Genomic DNA, 16376 nt, shown 5'->3' with positions numbered 1-16376 from the left:
TCTGATAAAATTGGATTGTGTACTTTTTTTCCTCTCAACATTATTGGAAATAATAACTTTCCATCATTTTCCCCTTCCACTCTCCCCAGGAGTGTTTTTTCTAGTTACAAGCTTATCAAAGTACAGTATTCATGTTTTTAATATAAAATTTGTCATTTGATAGTAAATGTGAATTAAAGTTCACCTGTAAAATTAACATCAAGTGAGAACACTAAAGTAAGAATACTAAAGTAAGAAAACTAGTTTTGAAAATGAAAGGTAATGAAGTAGTATTAACACTACAATTTATATTTATAAAGCTACAATTTTGTGCAGATTAATGGAATGGATTAGAACAGATTGTATAAAAATATCTCGAAGTACATATGAGAACTTAGTATGTGATGAAGTGGCATTTCCACTCAGAAGGAAAATGGATTGTGCAATAAATGTCACAAAGATGTCACTGAGCGTTGGTTAAAAAAAAAAAAAGTCAATTCTGGTTCTCTGATGTCTATGTATCACAATAAATGCTCCATAGGCCCAAGTTTTATACTTAAAAAATAAAATTATAAGTCTGATTAATAATTTAGGATGGGGAGAAGGCCTTTCCAAACATGACACAAAACCCCAAAGTTATAAAAAAAGATGAAGTATGATTTTTTTTGCAAATTAAAAAATTAAAGATGGAAAAATACTTAAGTATCAAATAAATGACAGTGCAGCAACTAAGACAAAGGTTAATACCCTACTATAAATAAAAAGTTCTTACGAACCACTAAAAAAGAAATAATCTAGTAGAATAATGGCAAGTGACATGATATATAGTTCAAAGAAAAAATAAATAGCCATTAAATTTACTTATGTAAAGATGCTCGGCTTCATTCATAATTTTATAAATGTAAATTAAAAGATCACTCACTGAATCTTAGTGTCAATTAAAATATAAAATACATACACACTTTAGCTAAACATTTTTCCCCCCAGGAATTTATTTTTTCTCATATACTTGTACAGATAAAAATATGTTATACAGAAATATGTAATGCACTGGTGTTTGCAAGAATAAAAAGTCTGAAAACAACTTTTAAGTCTCCATCAGTTGGTAACCAGTTAAATAAATTATGATTGATCTATTCAGTTAGATGAATTTTTTGTAGCTTAATACAGCTGGGATAGATCAATACTATATTGTTGAATGTTAAAAACTAGTTGGAATTTTACAAAAAGTAAATAATGAGTGGTAGAAACCAGGTTTAGGTAAAATAAAAGAAGTTGTAAGCTAAAGAGTTATCGTTGGAGCTTAATAGGGCCTCATTTAATATGTAAAATGTCCCAAATTTAGAAGATAAGAATGTGGTAGACACTGTTGGTTGCCTACCAGATAGCCATTGGCCCTTTCTTCTTGTTAACCAAACGTTGGTTTTGTTTAATGGCAAGTGGCCCAGCCCAAGGGGATGAAGCATGGTTAGTCTCAAGCAGTCATTATTATCCTTTGCCAGATTATTTTGCTTTCCCTGCCTCTGACCAATGAGACAGAAGAAGGAAAGTCTTCTGGAAGACATTTGAGAAAAAATATCCTTCCTAAGAAGTAGATGCTGAAAGAGTTCTTTTTCTCCCTGCTTTGTGTGCTCTGTAAAAGGAAGTGGTGCTTAATGTGGGTACGGGCAACTTTCAAAAATGGGAGGAAGGCCAAGAGGATTGTAGGGATGTTAGCCTGCCGCCACGATTGAGTTGAATTGCTGAAATAGCCCTGGAAATGTCTACTTCCAAAATTTTGTCATATATGTTAATCCACTATTATTTAGATTTTCTGTTACTTGAAGCTGAAAATATACTAACAAATAGAGAATGTATGGAAAGCTGTTTTTATTAAATTTATATTTCTGTGATAGTTCTGAGAATTATTTTTTTCGTATTTCTTAACTAAATTAATTAATGAATATGTGCAGTGGATCATGAAACAAAAAGAGAGTTCAGATTAGTTCGTGAATTAATACAATAATGTATCTTCCTCAGGAATTAAAATGACTCAAAAATATTTCTAGCTTTTTATCCTTCATGTAGGGTTTCCTTATATTACAAATTCTGGTAAATCTCTCCCTGTTGGGTAAACCAAAGAAAAAGAATGAAAAAAATGTGATTGAGACTGTCAGATAAAGTATTTTATTTGATTTTCTCTTTAGCTGTACTATTTCAAGTTTTAAAGATGATAGAGAAAAAATAGGCGAGTTGAAGGATTATTATTATAATTTTCTGGTAAGACTAAAAATAGGTTGGCAGTAGTAGTTGTTTGTTGTACAATTCTTAACTCTGTTTTCTCAGACAAGTGTCCTTTCGAAGAGTGTTCATGGTTAACATGTGATCTTGTTTACTGACCTGTTTGATTAATTTTTCCTTGTGAGTCATTTTATAAAGACTAGTTAAGAGTCCTGGCATTCGATCAAGCTTTTTGGCATTTGAATCTAAAAGCTTTTAAAATATTATATGTTGCAAATCTCCTCTCCTATCCCCCTCCCCCTTCTACCACCCATTAGAATCTATTAAATTGAAAAAGATAGCCTTGTTTTCTTCCTGGGAAGAAAATTAATTAGAAGATGTATTAATATTTATGTTAGAATGAAAGCTTCTTTCTTGGTTTTGATCTTTAGGTCTTTTTAGTTTTTGATAATGCCATTTTTGCTCAACCAGTTTTTATAAGTGATTACAGGAGTAATGCAATGTGCATAATTAATAAAGTGGAAATCAAACAATATAAAATACCATAAAATGGAAAGTATTTCTGCCAAAGTAGCAAACACAGGCTGCTGATTCTCTTCCCCAAAGTCAACCCTGAAAAATAAAGAGAGGCAACTAGTCTTCAGGAATTCTTTAAATGAGACAGAAGACAGTCCCCTAAATTAGCTTGAGTCAATTCTTGCTCCTTCACTACAGAAACTAGCAGCAGTACCCCATAGCACTAGTGCAGGAATCCAAAGAACAACATTATGACAAATGCAGAAGCCCCACTGGGGCTAAGAACTGATGAAAACAGACGTGCACTGACCATCCATTCTCAGTAATTCATTTCTTCCTTTCCTCACCCTTCAAGGCCAGGGAGACTAGCTTGTACTTCCCTCAAGGGTTTAATGGTATGAAACCCTTGCGCAGGGGGTGATAGTAAGTGGAAGTGGTAAACTGGTTCTTCGTGCTTAGGCCTCACTGCCCGATGGCTCTTTCCCTCCGTTTTCCTTCAACTTGCGGGTGCCGATGCTAGTAGTTAAGACCTCGCCTTTGGTCCCGCCTAATATATCTTAACAGAATGGATAGCCGCTCCTCAGAAAAACATTACCTCACAGACTAATAGTGTAACTAGACAGTTGAGGATTACAACTGTCTCCAAAGAAATCAATAAATTGACAGCATACATGATCTATAACAGATGAACCAAGAATTTAAAACAAACATGATCAATATATCATGAAAGATATAAGGAAACACATTAGTAATATAAAATAAGATACAAATATCAAAAACAGAACCAAATGGAAATATTAGGTACAAAAAATATTTGAAATAAAGAATGCAACAAATATTATAAATAGAATGGATATGAATTAATTAGTTGAAAGATTAGAATGAATACTCTTCCAGGAAGAAGCAGGAAAGGAAAAAAGATAAACAGATGGAAAATATAAAAGAAAAACCAAAGGGTATGGAGAAGAGTTGTACAAGTACCAACATCTTAACAGCAGTTTCAAAAGGACAGAAAAATAAAATTTAAGAAAGTGAAATAATTGAAGATATAAGGGAGATAAATTCCTAGAATTTAGGAAAGGTAAAAGTCCTAAGATTGGTGAAAGGGACATTTTTCCTTCTTTCATGTATGCAATAAAAATTATATTTGTACGGGTCTGTAAATATAAGGATTAATAGAAATTTTGTCCTTGAGAAATTTAGCTTTTGAGTATTCTTAAAGTAAAATATTTGGATATCTTCAAAAAAATTCAGTGAAACATTTTTACTCTTATTTGTTGTAAGTTTCTGCTGTAAGCTTTGCCTCTGTTATGTCAGTCTAGGGATTTTTTTGTGTGCTTATGACATAATATCAACCCTTCTTGTGCTGATGATATCCATCTCGTGATTTAGTGATTCTTTATTGATAGTTCCTTACTACCTTCTTCCAGTTCACTCCATTATAAGCATAACAGCCTCCTATATCACTTGTATCTCAAGAGTCTCTCACTTTGCCTATCCATGCTGCACACTAACACCGGTTTAATTATTACTGAAAGTTTTTTTCCTGTCACTGCTATCACCCTCCTGAGTTTTTTATCTTAACAACAGAAATTTCAACTTTGAAGAGACCCAGTACATTGTCTAGCTCTCCTTTCAACTTTAAAAGGAGAAAATTGAGTTCCAAAAGTTTCTTACATGAAATCACAGTTAATTAGGAAAGTCTAAATTAAAACAACATTTTCTACTTTCATCCCCTTTCGTTTCCAGTACTTATTGGTGTTGAAGTTCCTAGTCTAGCTTTCAAAAACCTATTGAATACACAGATCTGATTTCTATATTATAAGCAAAATAACTCCAAACAGATGTTTTTAAGTTGGAAATTACTTTTATAAATAGGGATCCTGTTACAAAAATATTTTGAGAGCTTTGAGGCTAATGCTGCTAAAAAGAGAGCATTCTCTCAGGACAGTCATTTCTTTCACACCCAATAGAATTTTACTAGCATTTGTAAAGATTAAAGATTTGTTGATGTGAAATAACTTGAAAATGTGAAACCAGTATTGAACCCAGTGGTTTAATATCTTCGTTTGCCTGTAATTTTTTATGTTTTGCTTTGAAGATCAATGTCTTGGTTTAGGCACTTAGCATATTAATTGTCTATGCCTTATAGTGACTTATTATGTCCCTGTAACTCTAGCTAGCACAAAATCAATACTAGAGCACAAATGACAAAAGAAAAAAATAGACAAATTGAATTTCATCAAAATGAGAAACCTTTGTGTTGTAAAGGATACCACTTAAGCAAGTGTTAAGACACCCACAGAATGGGAGAACATTATTGCTATTCATATATCTGATAAGGAACTTACATCTTTTTTTTTTTTTTAATTTTTTATTGTTGAATATTGGGGAACAGTGTGTTTTTCCAGGACCCATCAGCTCCAAGTCATTGTCCTTCTATCTAGTCAAGGAGGGCGTAGCTGACTCGCCCATGTGGGAATCAAACCGGTGACCTTGGTGTTATAAGTGCTGCGCTCTAACCAGCTGAGCCAACCGGGCCGCCCCACGGGACTTTTATCTTGAGTATAGAAAGAACTTTTAACACTCAGTAATAAAGGAACAGATAACCCAATTTAAAAATGGACAGAAGATTTGAATAGACATTTCTGCAAACAAGATACACTAATGGCTGATAAGCACATAAAAAGGTGTTTAACATCATTAGTTATTCGGGAAATGCAAATCAAAACCACAGTAAGGTATTTTACACTCACTAAGATGGCTATAATAAAAAAAGATGGACAATAGCAAATGTTGATGAGGGTGTGGAGAAATTAGAACCTTCAATTGTTGGACATGTCAAATGATGCAGCCACTCAGTGGGGACATGAAAAGGGGGGAGTGGGGAGTGACTGCCAGTGGATATGGGGTTTCCTTTCAGAGAAATGAAAACATTTTAAAATTAGATTTTGATGATGGTTTTTCAGTGGATGTATTAAAAAACACCAAGTTATACACTTTAAGTGGGTGAATTGTATGGCATGTGAATGATACCTCTATAAAGTTGTTCAAAAAAGCCAGTAATAGATTTGAATATATAACTGGGAGACAGAATCAACGTTGTGCAGAGTAAGCGGCATATTGGATATGAAAGATCAAAAAAATGGGAAAGTATGCTATGTAATCAAAGTAATTTTTTATAATACTTTATAGCACATATTTTGCTAACAGGGTAGTCTTAACTCCCTGAGTATTGTAAACCTGCCCACTGCTTCTCTTTTCAAGAAGCAACCCTTGTCATTTTTCTTTTCTGTTAAGATGCTTCTAGGCAAAATGTGACAACATGGAAAAGGAAGCATATAAAATTTGGTTTTATATTCTTCCATATTCTTCCACATCTCCCTCAGCCTAATACTCCTTTTATCCCCTTTCTGAAGATTCTACCTTCACTTTATAGAATTCAAAATTCTTTCTCTCTCCATTGACTTCCATTCCACTCAAAAATTTCTATTTCCTTAGTGGGTCCTTATTAAGGTAAGCACTTTGTTTCGTTTTAAAAGATTATAGAACAAGACTCAGCAGACTTCTATGAAGAACCAGTTTTGCAGACCGTAAGTTTGCTGTTGCAACTATTCAGCCTTGCTGTGAAAACAGCCACAGACAAAATGTAAATGAATGGATGAGGCCTGGTTTGACACTAAGTAGGCCTGATCAAGCCATAGTTTGCCAACCCATGTTATAGAATTCTTAATTCAAAGGCTCAGTATTTTACATCCCCGTGACTGTTTTGTAACTACCAATTTGTATTTCTTAATCCCTTCGCCTTTCTCACCCAGTTCCCCAACCCCCGCCCCCTCTGGCAACCATCAGTTTGTTCTCTGTATCTATGAGTCTGTTTCTGTTTTGTTTGTTTGTTTGTTTCGTTGTTTAGATTCTACATATAAGTGAGATCATAGAGAACATAGTCAGTAATGTTACAACAACTATGTATAGTGCCAAGTCGGTACTAGACTAATCAGAGGGGTCACTGCATAAATTATATAAATGTCTAACCACTGCTTAAACGAATATAAAATAATATTGACTGTTAAGTGTAACTGAAAAAAATTTTTAAAAATATATAATAAAGAGGTACTATTTTTAATCTTAAAAAAAAAACAGTGCGGCTGGATGGTTCAGTTAGTTAGAACGTGAGCTCTGAGCAACAGGGTTGCTGGTTCAATTCCCATGTGGGATGGTGGGCTGCGCCCCCTGCAATTACAGGTTGAAAACGGCAACTGGACTTGGAGCTGAAGGGCCCTGGAGAAACACACTGTACCCCAATATTCCCCAATGAAACGTATTTTTTTAAAAAAAAACACCTTAGTACTAAGATAAAACGGGACAAAGAAATGTAAGTACAATAAATTTAGGAAGTTATGTCCTCCACTTCCAATAAGGCAAAAGCGGTGCCTATTATTGAAAGTGATTTCATTTCTTTATGGTTTTGTCTTTCTTCCAAGGTTATATGAGGAACATAGGTCAGAACTTTGGCACTTTTGAAAGTTTACCAAGCCTTATTAAGAAAATACCAGAATTGACTTAACCACTAATGACTATGACCCAAGGGGTGAGGTTACTATTAAGATTAGGTCAATGTATGTGTGTATATAAATATAAATGTACTTGTGTATGGATACATACAAATTATGTAGTGTGTGTGTGTGTGTGTGTGTGTGATTTTCTTAACATATTTATTATGGAATACATTTGGAGAGTCTCTAAAATATCTCAAGCAAATTTATTGAATAGGAATGTAAAAGGACACCTGAATTTAAGGTAAACTGGGAAAGAATAGATACTGGATGATTTGGCCCTAGTGAAGTAGATAAAGACAAACAAATGAAGATCGATATGGCTAGCGTCTCCTGCCATAGTATTCTGGATTGATTGAAATACTTCAGTTTGATGTTTGGTTAGCTTTTTGAGTCTGTGATAATTGATCACTTACAAGAAATGTGGTGTTGAAACAATGACATTGTTTTAGATACATGGCAATTAGTTGTGTGCCATAACATTATGTTTCAACTAATATTTCCAAATAACAATGATGAAAATAATTTGCATTTGCCATAGCGATGTTTTCAAATTACTGAATAGTGCAGAATGACTATCACTCATTTAATGGATTTCTTAGAAAAATAAAACGTTATTAACTCGGGGGAGTTTGATCACTTCAGAAAACAAAATGACATATACCCCAAAATGTTTAATTTTTCTTCTTGGAAATTATGTCACTTCATTGTATGTCATGAACAAAATTTTAAATGACGACTCTGACCATACTAAACAAACCTATGTTTCAGTTTTTGTCAGATACTGTTTTTCCAGGTCAAGATTTGAATAGTTTATCTCTACTATTAAATTAGAGCTGAGCCAGATAATAAATCAGTTAATTAAAGTGTTGCCCATTCCCTCAAAAAAAAAATGATTACATTGCATACCTCCTTCTACCTTTTTCGTCTTTCTAGCTCTATTCTGGTAGTTATCATTGATTTATGCAGATAGCTGGGTAACTGTTACATGTCAGGCACTATCCACTATTATAGGCACTAGAAACAAAACAGTGAACCAAACAACCTTGGTCCTTGTAGAGCTTATATGCTAGAGTAAAGAGAAGGCAATAATTGTTTGTTTAACATAAAAGTTATATAGAATGTTAGAGCATAAATTCTGTGGACACAGAGCAGGGTAAAGATGTATTACTCTTTCACAGAGTAGCACTAATCGGTCATTCAATATGAATATTGTCATCTTATTTTCTCTTTCAATTTGTAGTTCCAATGACAGGATTCACACAGAGAGCAACCATTGATCCAGAACTGAATGAAATCCATGTCTTATCTGGACTCAGCAAAGACAAGGAAAAGAGGGAAGAGAACGTCAGAAATTCATTCTGGATTTACGACATAGTGAGGAATAGTTGGTAAGAGCCATTGTCTCTGCTGCAATCCCAACATAACATTTATTGAGGTGTTTGGTTCAAAAGAAGAGAGAAGGAAGGCTGATGTGAATTTGTGATGTCATACTTTTAAATGTCAGTATTGAGGGGAAAAGGCAGAAGCGGTGCCTATATATTCAGTGATGTTCGGTGAATGGATTTTACCTATGAATTGTTCTATTAGTAAATGGTTCCTAGTCTGGGGGCAAAAAAATTGTAATTTACGTTTTTGCTGACTTGAGAACAATGTGTTTTTTAATGTTCCCAATTCTCAGTTTTTATAAAAATGAAGCAGGGGCGGGGAGGCATTATTTAGCATTTTCAAACCAGGCTACACATTTTGTTTTCGAAAACACTGGCCTGGAGGATCTAGTTCTAACATCGTGTGACTACTGCATAAATGAATATTCTAGAAAAGAAGCATATCAGAGAGTTTCTTCTGTTCAGTAATAGGGGGTGGTGCTCAGCAGCTAAGAAATTGATTATTTTCTAAATATATTTTCATTTTTATTTACAGTAGAAATGAAAACAATCTCCCATTGTATTGTGAATTGATAGATATTATCTCTCTCAGCCTTTGGTTTGAGCCTCCTAAATGCTCTTTGTGTCTCATAACACAAGGTGCGTTGTTCTTAACGTGAGGTTTTGACAGACATGAGAAGAACTTGAGAACTCAGTTCCAACAAATTCACATTATTTTGTGTGAATGACCAGAACTTTAAGATTTGACGTAAACAAATTAATAATTGTTTTGTTGGTAATTAGACATGGAGTTAACTTGCTGTCTACAATTCTTAAACGTTATGAGCACAGCTGCTTTCTAGGGTAGAATGCCTTAAAAGCAATGTCTTGCAGGTCTTGCGTCTACAAAAACGATCAAGCTGCAAAGGATAATCCAAGTAAAACTCTTCAGGAGGAAGAACCATGTCCAAGATTTGCCCACCAGCTTGTATATGATGAGTTACACAAGGTATCCTGACTGCATTGACCTATAAATTTTCCATGACCTTCAATCTGAAAGAATCCCAAAATATTTGCTTTTGATTACTTTTGAGTGAATTTGATTAAAAAGTTATAATACATAGCAGACATTCAATAGAATATGTAGCAGCTATTCAATATGATTTCTCCCTAAACTGTTTTAAGAGAATAAATATTTTTGCATAGTCCATAATTCCTGGTAGTTTAGTGATTGGGCTCAGATTGTATAGTAAGTTACTGACAAAACCTGTATTATTTCTGTTTTTCGGCCATAGATGATTATTTAGATTCTAAATCCTTTGAGACCTTTAGGTAAAAGATACCATGGGAGTGGATAAAAGCTCTTTTTCTTAGCATCTCCCAAATTAAAGGGCAAATGAATTTCCATCCATAGGATAGATAGAATAATGCTATTCTGTAACATTATTGAATATAAATTTTTTAAAATCTCAAAAAATGCTTTAACATTTTGTGTAAGTACAGCATATCACTAAAATTGTAACTAATATAATAGTGAACTCATTATTGCATTGCTTTTACATTTCTTTTTGGCATTACTTGAATAATGGGATAATATTTTAAAAGTTACTTCATAAATTATATGTGCCATTTAATATTTGACATTAAGCCTAGAGCAAAATTACAATGCTGAAATTTAGAAAAGTTTCTAGTTACTGTTCACCTTCAGTGATTCCACATGTGTGTCATTTTTTAAAATATATAGTTTATTACGATCAACACTTGATTAACTTGATAATCCCCATTATTCGTTGCTTTAAGCAAACTATTCTTGGATTAACGTCTTAGTATTGTTAATAAACAAAATTTAACTGAGTAAATTTTAAAATCTAATTGGCTTGATTAAATGATTTATGGATTCGGCAGCATCTCATCTAGCAAGCAGAGAGCTACTCTGAGGGGTTATACAAGATGGAAGTCTTATAGAAAGGAGAGTGAGACAAGAAATCATCAGTAAGAGAAAAATGAAAGTTCATTGGAGGAAAATTAAGCAGCCAGGTGACGCTTCTCATTGGCTGAGCTGCAGCATTTCAGTTGGCTGGGCTTATTGCTGCTCAAGAAGAAAATTTTCCTTCTTCCTACAGGGGTAGTAAAGTAGTTGCATTTCCTGTTTGAGAATGAAAGGTAGCTCTCTTCCTGTTGGGGTCTGTAATGACATCTTCCAGTATGGGGTAATGGACTTCCAGTGGTGGGGAGTGAGAGCTACTTCTGCAGGCTATCCCAACTCCAATTTTAACAGAGGTTTCGTTTCTTAATTTTCTCACTATTGTTGCTTTTGTTTCGTGTTTTCTGTTGTCAGTGTAATTGTGGTAATAGAACTTATTTTAATATAAAATGTAATTGAAGGAAGTAGCCACAGTAATTAAAGTAAAATGGAGACTTGAGAAAAATCAGTAGAAGCCTTTGATAGAAATGCAATATTTTGATTTTTTTTTTAATAAGAGTAAGACTGAGGAAGTTACCTGTTACACAGTACTAGCAAAATGAAGAAATTTTACTATGACTTACGTAGTTTCTTGAGTATGAATGCATTTTTTAAAATCTGGTTTGTTTTATTAGGTGCATTATTTATTTGGTGGGAATCCAGGAAAATCTTGCTCCCCAAAGATGAGATTAGATGACTTCTGGTCACTGAAGTTGTGTAGGCCTTCAAAAGATTACTTACTGAGGCATTGCAAGTACCTCATAAGAAAACACAGGTATAAAAATATTCACTGAAACTTCTTTAACATTTATCTGCTGTTGTTGGTATTACCTAAGTCTTTGGAAATTTAGTAACATGACTGTGTAAATACTATGAAGATCATGACTTCTGTAAATGCCCTGTTCTCACTTTTCCTTTCCTCTTTCAAAGGGAGATACAAAAGTGAAGATAGATACTGATGCTAAAATTTTTAAATATAGAACTTTAAAGGAAATTTTACAGCTGTTAAAGTAATGGGGAAAAAATTCTATAAAGGTGATAAACCTATCATCAAGTAAGTCAAGGCCTAACCTCAAGTTACATCACTTCTAGATTATGGACATGTACATGACTGATTGATGATTTTCCTAACAGCAAATGTGACGATATAGTTGACTAAATAATATCTTTATAATGGGATGTTTCAGAATACAACTTCAAATATAATTATAGTTTTACATCATTACTTTTGCCATTTAATTGCAAAATCACGTAATCATTTTCATGTATGTCTCCTGAGTGATGTTTGCTTTTTTGCTTTAGCAGGTGATAAGCTACTAGAAAATGTAGAGAAGTGTACCTGTCCTTTTAGTTGCTGACAGTGTTAGACGATAAAAATTTATAGTTTGGAAGGAGAAGGTTAGCATGTAATGATTAAAATAGCTACCATTTATTGAGCAATTTTTGTGTGCGAGATCCTGCATATTATTCTCACAATAAGCTAGTGGAGTAAGCACTGTTACCACTATTTTATAAAAGAAGAAATGAGGGCATTTTTAAATGGGTTCTATAACTCACGTAAGGTCACTCAGCCATAAATGACAGAGCCACTTAGGTAGGTAGCTAGGTTTGGCTTTGGTAGATAAAAAGGTAGGTAGCAAGGAAGGGAGGGAGAGAAGAAGGGAAGAAAGAAAAGAAGGAATCTATCATCTCATGTCTTCTGTTTACTATCTTTGAGTTTAGTCTGCCATATATGTGTCCTGTGTATGTCACATTCTGATTGTCTAAGAGAAAATGTCTTCTTAGAGAGGGTTCCCTGGAGAGAATGTCCCCACCAGGCCACTGCTGATCAAGCTTGAGACGATTGCTTTTGGCTCAGGTGCCACAACTCGGGTCTAATTCGTTGTGGACAAGACGATAGAGTAACATGACCTCTGCCTAAGAAACTCACATCTGGCTGGCTGACAATCATGGTATCATGTAGTACAAGACAGCTGTACGATTTTGCTAGTCTTTGCACTGCTTGAGGTACAGGTACCTTCTCACTGAGATTAGCTCTAAAGACAGGAAATTATTGATGCCATCAGCCTGAACACCATTGTGAAAAGCTCATTATTTTCCTTTCCCAAATGAAAGTAAATGTCTTCTTCTCTTTCTCCTTGTACATTTGAAAAGCGTACAAATTTATTAGAAATAAATCCATATACAATTATGCCACAACAAGAGGACATTATCTTATTTAAATAGATAAATAGTCCCCACAGACTTTTTTTAAAAGAGAACTCGTTTCCTTTTCAGCTTTGGAATCAGACCTGTGTTTGATTCTATTTCTGCCACTTACAAGCTCTTATCTTGGCCAGATTTATTCTCTGGGCTGCAGTTTCTCATCTGTTTTTAAAAAATTGATGATAAAACTTATCATAGAGTTATTGTGAGGATAAACAAAGTGATATATGTAAAAGGCTTAATACAGTGTCTAGCACGTAACAAATGCTCGATGAGCTGCTGCAGTTTTTTTGTTATTGTCATTACTGACTGAGGCATTGAAATAGTCTCATTAAAAATATCTAATCAGTGTTAATGATACTCATTAAAAGAAACTATACTCCTTTCTGTTTCTAAAGTATCTGTTAAGCACCTCCAGTGGAAAAAAAAGTGTATCACACAAATCTAACCAAGTATTTTCGTTTTATTTCTACTTGTTTTTTATGAAATATTTTGCTTTTTTGAAGTTTTGTTGTGTAAACTATTTGACATATTTACTGTTTTGTAGTTGACTTTATCTTAGTTTTAAGAGGAGGGTAGGAAGTGCTCTCACCCAATGTCTAGGAACACAACTGCTGTCATTTTCTTACTTCTGGATTTGCAAACACGGGTTGTTTAGATATTCATAATACCTCCTCATACACAGAGTGTTTCGCTTCAGATCTAAAAGACATTTCTGATGTTTCTCATAACTCCAGACAGTTATTATTCTTGTTTACCTTTCCTAGGTTTGAAGAAAAGGCCCAAATGGATCCCCTTAGTGCTCTGAAATATTTGCAAAACGATCTTTATATAACTGTGGATCATTCAGACCCAGAAGAGACAAAAGAGGTAAAAGTGGTGATAAACTTCAGAAACTGAGCTTTAAAAACAAAGTCTTTCTAACTTATATTTGTTGATGTTGCTCTCAGATGTTTAAAGGAAAATATGACACTAATAATGGCACAGAACAGATGGAAGAAAAATAGAGCAGGCTTATTTTCATGTAATAGAGCATTGAAGTCACACAGAAAAGCCTTGCTCCATTTAGAAAAGGATTCTCAGGTATAAAGGTTTAGCTGAGATAATAGTTTTGTGTTCTGGGGAAAGAAATGGAAGTTTTTACTTCCATAGTCCCACGCTTCAGTTACTCAAGGATTACATAATGGTTTGATAGAAACTTTTCTGTGGATGCTCCAGAATCCTTTAAGAGAAGAAAGAAAACGCCCCTCTCTGTAAGGAGAAAGTGAAGAGAGGTTGATGGAAGTGGAATGCTTGCTGCTTTGATACTTAGTTATATGAGTGTTGTAGCCGTGTGGTCCCACCGGATGTAGGCTGCTCGTTCATCAGTAGTCCCTAAGCTTGAGGAATTTGTAGCAGATTATTGCTTGTCAGTTTTTTTGTTACGTAGCACGAGATGGAAGCAGAAGAGTTAATACAGTCACTGTTTATTATTTGCCTTTCCGCAGCGTGTGAATATACCTGCAACAAGTTGCATGATTTTACAGCCTGCCTTCCTATTCACTTCTGGGATTCCCTTTGTCACTTTTTCCTTTTGCCAGCCATCCTGTTCACGATTCATCTAGCAACATCTGAACTGTAATCCATTTTACCTTCCTCTCACTGAATTGGTGCTGATTATATGTAGTTCTGCCCCTGACATCTGTTTCTCTATTAGTTGTTGCTTTGCTTCAGCTTTGTAAGAGCAGCGTCAAGCTGGGTTTTTCTCTGCTCAGCATTGACACAGGTTTCAGATTTGAGAGCAAATCACCTTCAGGCGCCAGGTTCATGGTACTTCCCAGCAGTAGAGCCTGCGTGTCCTTGGCACCAAAGCACAGAGATCCTCTTTCAGAGTTGCCTACTGTGAAAATAAATCCTATTACTCAATATTGGTTACAACTTTTCACGAGGTGGAGAATCATCAGAACACACTTTAGAAGCCCCCTGAAGGGGGACGGTTAATTGTCTTCCCTTGTGTCAATTCACGATACTATTTGAAATAAGGGCAATTATCCCAGTTTTGCCGAGTAGCAGAAAATATTTGATTTAATCTGTTGTGGTTTATAACTGAACATAATTGTAGAGAGTCCAGTAATGTTCGTTTTGTTAGATCATGCATTTGAAAGTTATAAATAGATTTCCTTGTGTTTTCTCCATAGTCTATCTAAAATGGCTATAACCCGGGAACATTCATTTTTTCTTATTTTTTAAAACCAAAACAAAACAGAATATTGCCAAGAAAATAATTTCAGCTGTGTGAGCTGCAAGTAGGCCAAAGAAAACAAGACAGTTTGTTCTTAAAGCTAAGCTGATGGGAAAAACCAGGACAGGGAGGTATCTCAAGTTCAAATAGAGCCATTTCTTAAATTTTGGTAGTGGGTTTCTCTTTTTCTCCTTTCCTCAACAGTCTCAAATTATGATTTTGTATGCCACAGACTTACATTCTATTTCTTAAAAGTTTTATTTATCAAGAGGTCTGTGGCCTAGTAGACGTTAGTTAAAATGGTGTGCATGTGTGTCAGCGTCAGAATCACTAGAGAAACTTGCTCAAAACAATACCCTCACCACAAGATGTTCTTCTGTCCGCTCTTATGTAACAGAAAACTGAAAATATCCTGACATTGAGAATTACTGGTCTGTATGATTATTATTTTGTTCAAAAATGTGTGAACAGGTTTTGTTTGGGGGAAAGAAATTTCTTGGAGACAGTTCCAGTATGTATACTTACAGTATTTGTCAGTAAGGCATATAGATCTTCACTTCCCTTTTAAGAAATCATTGCTCTTATCAGGAAAGACCTTAGCGCTGTTCATTTTCTGTAGTAACTTTTCTTGTTCTCTGTGTGTGCTTTACAAAATTTTCCTTATATTAAATGATTATCTCAGCCCCTAAAAGTGGATTTTAGATTTTTCTCTTATTTTCGGAGGTGGTTATCATGATGGTGTTCATCATATTGCCTGTTGTTGGGGAAATGACTACCGACTATATACCAAATAATAGTTCTCGGCTTTTGTCCAGCCTCCAGAACAGGAGTTCTAAGTTAATAATGGGCTTCTAGTAAACCTTATGAAAAGGACATTTTTTTCCTGGAAGAGGCCCAAGAAGAGTATATCTAAATCATTTTTACCATTTTTCAGAGAGGACTCTCTAGAAGGAACGAGAAAAGTAAGTTTCCAACCAGTGTTGCGCATTTTGTATTAAGTACACTTCTGCTGAGCTTCCTCAGTGCTGGTGTCATTCATTTAACAGATGTGTATTGAGTCCCTGCAATACGCCAGGCATGCTTCCAAGCACAGGAGGGATAAAAAGGGTAAAGGGAGATCAAAATCATAACGGGTGAGAATTGGGCGGTTGCTGTATGAAATATGATGATCATAATAGACCGCATTTAAAAATGAGATTCCCACAGACTTGAAGGATGTGAAAAAGTGACCTACGCTGATCATTTGGGGGAGATAGTTCCTGGCAAAGGGAAGGCTAGAACCAAGACCCCAGGCTGAGTGCATTCTGGTTTTGTTCAGGAGAACAGCAGGGAGGTCACTGTGGCTGAAT

The 16376-nt window shown here is 34.8% G+C and overlaps 1 protein-coding gene across 3 annotated transcripts in view; it reads left to right on the top strand.

Moving 5' to 3' along the window:
• The window catches only part of MKLN1 (muskelin 1), a 261571-nt gene that overhangs the window by 224349 nt on the left and 20846 nt on the right, over positions 1-16376 (top strand). For all 3 annotated transcript variants that reach the window (XM_033099259.1, XM_033099258.1, XM_033099257.1), the window contains 4 exons: positions 8515-8662; positions 9533-9647; positions 11237-11376; positions 13574-13676. In XM_033099259.1, the coding sequence (XP_032955150.1) occupies positions 8515-8662; positions 9533-9647; positions 11237-11376; positions 13574-13676 (506 nt within the window). The remainder of the gene's footprint in view (positions 1-8514; positions 8663-9532; positions 9648-11236; positions 11377-13573; positions 13677-16376) is intronic.

This window comes from Rhinolophus ferrumequinum, chromosome 26 (assembly GCF_004115265.2).
Source record: "Rhinolophus ferrumequinum isolate MPI-CBG mRhiFer1 chromosome 26, mRhiFer1_v1.p, whole genome shotgun sequence".
Taxonomy (NCBI): domain Eukaryota; kingdom Metazoa; phylum Chordata; class Mammalia; order Chiroptera; family Rhinolophidae; genus Rhinolophus; species Rhinolophus ferrumequinum.
This window is presented reverse-complemented; position numbering and strand designations above follow the sequence as displayed.